General features: G+C 42.8%; 2 protein-coding genes across 3 annotated transcripts in view; one reads left to right on the top strand and one right to left on the bottom strand.

Annotated features, from left to right (window-relative positions):
- Positions 1-7,073, top strand: part of Dis3l (DIS3 like exosome 3'-5' exoribonuclease) — a 36,193-nt gene extending 29,120 nt beyond the window's left edge. The window contains exons 11-17 of one of the 2 annotated variants that reach the window (XM_021206311.2): positions 167-259; positions 2,186-2,719; positions 3,603-3,757; positions 3,856-4,034; positions 5,572-5,717; positions 6,475-6,649; positions 6,734-7,073. In XM_021206311.2, coding sequence (XP_021061970.1) covers positions 167-259; positions 2,186-2,719; positions 3,603-3,757; positions 3,856-4,034; positions 5,572-5,717; positions 6,475-6,649; positions 6,734-7,039 — 1,588 coding nt within the window. In that variant the 3' untranslated portion in view covers positions 7,040-7,073. Of the gene's footprint in view, positions 1-166; positions 260-2,185; positions 2,720-3,602; positions 3,758-3,855; positions 4,035-5,571; positions 5,718-6,474; positions 6,650-6,733 lie in introns of those variants that run through there. The other variant, XM_029543308.1, reaches the window with a different exon arrangement.
- Positions 1-7,500, bottom strand: part of Tipin (TIMELESS interacting protein) — a 35,488-nt gene that overhangs the window by 3,561 nt on the left and 24,427 nt on the right. The gene's annotated exons all lie outside the window — the stretch shown is intronic.

Raw genomic sequence — 7,500 nt, 5'->3', positions numbered from 1 at the left:
GGTCAAGTGGGCTCACGGGAGCCATTTCATTAGGCAGCCTCTCTGCTTGATGGAGAGCAGTACCCCAAGGGAATCCAATCCTGCCCTGGCTGTTTACCTCCTGCAGCCCCTGCTGTCAGCACTTCGGCTGGCTGCTGAAGGTCAGTTGTGTCACCTGTCATTCCAGGGCCACCACTTACTACCTAGCCGACCGTCGCTATGACATGCTGCCCTCCATCCTCAGCGCAGACCTCTGCTCCCTCCTGGGGGGTGTTGACCGGTGAGTCTGATTTCACCTCTGAGCTGCCTGCCTTCCAGTGCGCTCTCACCTCTGCTCCACACCCCTGCCTCCCTCTCCACCAACTCCTTCCCTTCCATATATACTTTCAGGGCACTTTATTTTTCCAGGCTCGCCCTTTCTTTCTGTTCTCCTGACAATAGCTTTCTGAAGCCGTCCAGAGGCTGAGGAGAATATAGTAAGCTCCCCAGTGGACGCTGCTCTTCGGAAGGCCCGGTAGCTTAGGGAGCTTCTGTTTATTAGTGAGCACATGAGTCAGGCACTCCAGCACTAGTAAGCAAGCTCCAAAAGACAGACGGACGGCTCCTTCCTGTTATTTTCCTAGGTTCTGATTTCTTGAGTATTTTTTCTATATTTAGTGCATATAAATATAAGTGTGTATAATTTTTATTTTATCACTGAGACAAGCACTGGTTCTCTCTCTCTCTCTCTCTCTCTCTCTCTCTCTCTCCTCTGTCTTTTTAAGTACTTAATATCTTTGAGGAGAAATTTCTAGAAGCAGACCCTGTGCCAAGCTGCATGCATTTGTGTTTAGATCCATACAATCAGGTTGCCCTCACCGAGGTTGCAGCAATCTGTCCCTACAGCAGTTAAGTGCAGAGTTCGTTCCCACAGCCTGGCCCGTGTGCTGTGCAATCCTTCCGTGTAAGTCAGCTTGCCAGACAAGTAGTGTCTTAATTTAGAGTCTACTCTTCTCCTCCTCTGTATAAAGCTGGAGGTCTTGGCTAAAGGATGCTCTGTCACCTCTCCTGTGAGTTACTTCACAGTCCTTACTGTTTTCATTTGGCTTTGTGATTTATTACTGATTTAAAACAACTTTTTATACTAGGACGTTAGCCCCTCTAAAGTGTATGCGTTATAGATATTAGGTTTTTTTCTTTAATAAAATGTTTTGGTGGCAGAATGGCTCTTTGCTAAATGAGCTTTTTGTTAATTAACCTATCATTAAGTTTGGTACTGAGCTCACTGTCACCTTAATGACTTAAAGGCTTTCTTCTGGTTTCCTGGCACTAAACAGATCTGACTCAGTCAGCGCCAGGCTTTCCTAGTCAAAATGGAGAACTGTAAGGTTTTTCAGGCCCTGTGTGAATTCACTGCGGAGCTCTTCAGAGTTTAACAGAACCCATTTAACAACTTTGTTGTTGACACATGTTACACAGTGAGCACTATGTAGCCCTGGCTGGCCTCAGACACACAAACATCCACCTGTCTTTGCCTCTCAAGTGCTGGAGTTAAAGGTGTATGCCACCACACCCAGCCTGACTTAGTTTTTAACATTAAAATGTGTGTGTAAACATGTAGATAGATAGATACATACATACATACATGAAGAAGGAGGGTTGTGTGTGTAATGAAATTGTACCAAAAATCTGTAGCAAGGTCATTTCTTTCAAATTTGATTCAAAATCAAGTTCTGCTTGCCTCTAAATTAGAATAGAAGTGGACTGGAGAGATGGATCAACAGTTAAGAGCATTGGCCACTCCTCCAGACAACTCTAACAACCCAGGTTTGATTCCCAGCATCTATGTAGCAGCTCCCAGCTGCCTGTAGTTCCAGGGGATCTGACGCCATCTTCTGACCTCCTTGAGCAGCAGACATAACCTAGTGTTCAGACATACATGCAGCAAAACACCTATAGATATTAAATAAAGAATAATAATCTTACATAAAAAAAACGGAGCCCTACAAGACTCAGTGGGTAAAGACACCTGTGCTATGTGAGTTTGATCTTCAGGACTAATATGCTGGAAAGAGAGAATGGCTCTCACAAGATGTCCCCTGACCTCCACATATTTGTCACAATACTCACATGTGCAATCATACACATAAATGTACACAAAATAAATAAAATGTGTAACTGTTTAGAGAATGGAATAATGATACTGTTGATGTCCCTGGTTTTATAGGTATGCTGTGTCAGTCATGTGGGAATTAGATAAAACCTCTTATGAAATTAAGAAGGTGTGGTATGGCAGAACCATTATCCGATCAGCTTACAAACTGTTCTACGAGGCGGCCCAGGAACTACTGGACAGAAACTTCAGCATTGTTGATGATATTCCAGAACTTAAAGCCTTGGACAAGCAGAGCCAACAGGCCAAACTAGAGGAGTTAGTGTGGGCAATTGGAAAGTTGACAGACATAGCTCGCCACATCCGATCAAAGAGAGACCGCTGTGGAGCCTTGGAGCTGGAAGGGGTGGAGGTTCGAGTCCAGCTGGATGACAAGAAGAACATTCATGACCTCATCCCCAAGCAGCCCCTGGAAGTTCACGAGACAGTGGCTGAATGCATGATCCTAGCCAACCACTGGGTGGCCAAGAAGATCTGGGAGAGCTTTCCCCATCAGGCTCTGCTGCGCCAACACCCTCCTCCACACCAGGAGTTTTTCTCAGAGCTCCGGGAATGTGCTAAAGCAAAAGGCTTCTTCATAGACACACGGTAATCAGCTTCTGAGGGGGCAGAGGCATGGCAGAGAGTGCCTGTGTTTATTTATCTTACAGTTGTTTCTGAAATATGGCCTGTAGCCAGGCACATTGGTGCATTGGAACCTGAGGCAGCTGGCTCACCAGTCTGAGGCTGGTCCACTTAAAAAAGATTTAAAAATCCCATTGTTGCCAAGCACAAGGTCCCAATTAAAATACCTCTTGTCAGTTTAGCCAATGAGTAGCTTCTGTCTCAAGGAACAGAGTCTGTGGACATTTGGTTGAGTCGACTACATGCCGGTCACACTGACCAAGGACTTTCAAATGGCCTCTTGGTTACTCCTTCGAATGCTGAGGTGGTGGCCCGACCATTCATAGTTTACTATAGCCATGTATTAACAGAACATTATTCTATACTGCATAAGAAATGTGAATTCTGGGGGCTGGGTAAATGGCTCAGCACTTAAGAACAAAATGACTTTACTGCTGTTACAGAGGACCCAGGCTTGATTCCCAGGACCTGCAAAGGACACATGCACGCACGCACGCACGCACGCACGCGCACACACACACGTACATGAAAATAAATAACTTTTTTAAAAATGTAAATTCTGAACCAGGGGGTGGCAGTGCGCAGTGGAATCCCAGTGCTCGGAGGCAGAGGTGTCTCTGAGTTTGAGAGGCTGCTGAGGCTACAGAAAGAAATCCTGGCTCAAAAGAAAAAATTTTTTTAATTCTGACAATCTTTCTTTGTTTAAACTTTAAAAGCAAACTAGTATTGAAAAGAAAATTGTGCCTACGATAAATTTAACTGCTGGCATATGAGGATATTTAAACCCAGGAGTGTCACTTGTAAATGGCCTCTTGGGACCAATTGAGGCTTCTCTGTTTCTTGTTAGGTCTAATAAAACCCTGGCTGACTCTCTGGATAGTGCAAACGACCCCAAGGACCCCCTGGTAAACAAGCTGCTGCGCTCCATGGCCACCCAGGCCATGTCCAACGCGCTCTACTTCTCCACCGGATCCTGCACGGAGGAGGAGTTCCATCATTACGGTGACTGACAGCACTGACTTCCCGATGCCTTAACTGTGAGCAAGTCTTTTTCAGCATGCTCTTTGTTCTTTGTTCTGACATCTGCTTTCCTTTTGAAGGGCTGGCCTTAGATAAATACACCCACTTTACTTCTCCAATAAGAAGATATTCAGATATTGTAGTGCATCGGCTATTAATGGCAGCCATCTCAAAAGACAAGAAAATGGAGATTAAAGAAAATTTGTTCAGCAACAAAAATCTTGAGGAATTATGCAAACACATCAACAACAGAAACAGAGTAAGAAGAAATTTAAACTTTTACCCATTATCTCTTAAGAGTTAGCAGCTTTCTTGCACCAAAGAATGAAGTACCATATATTTTTGCAAACTCCATAATTATTGTAACCCATGCTCTTAGTACAAGTGTTCTAAGATAACATGAATTTGGGAGATTTTGTTATTGTTGTTGTTTATTTTTTGAGACAGAATTTCATTATGTATACTGGTCTGTCCTCTGCCTCACAGATCTGCCTGCCTCTGCCTCCCAAATCCACCAGCCTCTGTCTCCCAAGTGCTGGGATTAAAGGTGTCCTTTCTTAAACACCATGCCTGGCAGTTTTGTTTTGTTTTGTGTTTTTAGATGAAATCTCACTGTATGTTCCAGGCTGAGTCTCCAACTGAGGAAAGTCAAGTGATCCTCCACATAGCCTCTCTGTGCCCTAATCCAGGCTTAGTGTTAGAGGCTTGACAATGGATTAGAGATCTTTCCTAAAAGTTATAGAGAGGTTCAAGCAGCTGGATATGGTGTAATCTCAATATCTAGGAGGCTGAGACACAAGTTTAAATTTTCAGGTTAGCCTGGTCTACATTAGCAAGACTTTATACATATATAAATCAAAGCCAGGCATGGTGGCCTTTAGGCCCTGCACTTGGGAGGCAGAAACAAGCAGATCTCTGCAGATTCGAGGCAAGTATGATTTATATAGTGAGTTCTAAGACAGCCAGGGCTACATAGTAGAGAGATCATGTCTCAAGGAAAACAACAAAAAGTTAACATTGTCTGTAATGTAATAGCGGCTATCTCTGCACAATAATAGTAATTTTCATATCTTTAAAATTCCTTAAATTATATATGTGTATGCTGAATATATGTATTCAGGTGAAAGTCAAAGGATAATTTGTGGGAGTTGGTAATCTTCAACCATCTACAACCAGTATGGAACTCAAGTTGTCAGGTTTGGCAATAAATGCCTTTAACCACTGAGCCATCTCATCAGTCTAAAAGTGTGTGTGTGTGTAACAGAGACAGAGACAGTGCAGTTACTCATGTATAATGGCACATGTGGGTATCACAGGATAACTTTCAAGAGTTGATTGACTCTTGCCTTCCACCGTGTTTTAGACATGGTCTTGTTCCAGGACAGCTGGCCACTGCAGCTGTGAGCTTCTGGCCAATTCTCCCGTCTTTACCTCCCACCTTGTGTTGGAGTACTGGGATTACAGATGTGTGCTGCCATGGCCAGCATTCCCTTGGAGCCTGGGGACTGACCCAGGTGATAAGGCTTACACGTGTGTGCTGCCTGCCTTCTCACCTCATCTCTACTCTTTGTATTTGACACCAGGTTGCTCTGTCTCTTCTTTGGTTTAGTTGAGACTAGGGCTGTAACTAATGTTGATCCTCCTGTCTCAGTCTCCCAAGTGCTGGGATTACATGCAGGTGCCGCCACCACACACGAATCCTGCCTTTTTAAAAGCTGCTTCTGTGGGAATGAGTTCTGGGCTTCTTCCTGGGCGGCAGGAAACTGTTGTGATGCTTTGGGTTGCACTTCTTACAGGCGGCACAGCGTTCTCAGAAGCAGTCCACTGAGCTCTTCCAGTGCATGTACTTTAAAGATCGAGACCCAGAAACTGAGGAGCGCTGCATAGCTGATGGAGTTATTTATTCCATTAGAACAAATGGTGTACTTGTATTTATACCAAGGTATATTACTTCTCATGCAGTGGGGAACAGGAAACCATAGTTAAACAATACCAGTGTAGAACACAAATGTTCATTATATATAACTTACTAAAGTATTTATTTAGATTGGGGTTGTATAGCTTAACAGTGGATTGCTTGTCTAACACATCTGGAGTGCTGGATTTGATCCCCATCATCCCATAAAACCAGGTGTGATGACACCGATAAAGCAAGATGATCGGAAGTTCAAGGTCATCCTTAGCTATATAATGATTTTGATGCCAGATTGTGCTATATGAGACATTATCTCAAAAGAATATAAGCTTGTCATGGTGGTACACACCTTTAATCCTAGCACTCAAGAGGCAAACACAACCAGATCTCTTAAGTTTGAGGCCAGCCAGGGCTACACAGTCAGACTTTCTCAAATAAGCCCTATATATTCACATATGCATTGCTACAACATATATATATATATATATATATATATATATATATATATATATATATATATATATATATACACACACACACACACTCCATGAAATTATTGTATGTACATAGTATAATATACAGTCAGGAAATAAAAGCAGCAATTGGGAGTACATATAGGTGCACATCCCTACCAGTCTTAGGACTCTTCTTAGCTAGCAAAGTATTGTTACTTATCTGTTTTTGTAAAAATGTTTCTGGGGTAAACCACGGGAAAAATGGCTAAGTATAGTAAGGTCTGCATACTAAGAATATATTATCTGTTTTCACCCTGTCAATGATTGAGGTTTGGGATTAAAGGTGCTGCTTATCTGAAGAATAAAGATGGCTTAGTGATTGCCTGTGGCCCAGAGGGCAGCTCTGAATGGAAGCCAGGATCCCTACAAAGATCTCAAAACAAGATCATCTCTACCACAGCTGGAGGGCAGTCTGTTACATTTCATCTATTTGACCATGTGACAGTAAGTCTCTGTGTGCATTCTATGTTGCTTTCAGTGTGAAGGAAAGAAGGGCATGTTTCAGTAACATGTATTTCTCTGTGCCAGGTAAGAATTTCTGTCCAGGCCTCACGCTGCCACTCTGATACAATCAGGCTTGAAATAATAAGCAACAAACCATACATGATCCCAAACACAGAACTCTGTCACCAGAGCTCCCTGCTGAAGAGTGAGTTAGTGAAGGAAGTAACCCGATCTGTGGAGGAAGCACAGCTTGCACAAGAAGTCAAAGGCAAGGTGATTCAGGAAGAGCATCAAGAATACTGCCAGACAAAGGGAAGAAGTCTGTACACACTTCTGGAGGAGATAAGGGACCTAGCTCTTCTGGATGTCTCTGAGAGTTGTGCAATGTGAAATACTTCCATGTCATTAAAGACCTTTGTCTTAAGTGGTGTACTTTTTCTTTCTTTTTCTTTTCTTTTCTTTTTTCCTTTTTTGTTGTTGTTGTTGTTGTTGTTTCGAGACAGGGTTTCTCTGTGTAGCCCTGGCTGTCCTGAGCTCACTCTATAGACCAGGCTGGCCTCAAACTCGGAAATCTGCCTACCTCTGCCTCCCAAGTGTGGGATTAAAGGCCGCCACTGCCCAACTTGTACTTTCTTTTCAAACTTAAATTTTATGTCACTTGATACTCTAGCTGAAGAAAATTAAGAAAATTAAATTAGGCATGCAATGTTCTCATACCTCACTGAAGTAGAACTAGCTCCCTATACAAACTAATTTATTTGTTTTTGTTTTGTTTTTATTTTTTCATGAAATAGGGCCTCACTATGTAACTATGGCTATCCTGGAACTCAAAGCCGTTTTTTTTTTTTTTT

This window comes from Mus pahari, chromosome 10 (assembly GCF_900095145.1).
Source record: "Mus pahari chromosome 10, PAHARI_EIJ_v1.1, whole genome shotgun sequence".
NCBI classification, from domain to species: domain Eukaryota; kingdom Metazoa; phylum Chordata; class Mammalia; order Rodentia; family Muridae; genus Mus; species Mus pahari.
Note: the sequence above shows the minus strand (reverse complement) of the source record. Positions and strands in the feature narration are given on the sequence as shown.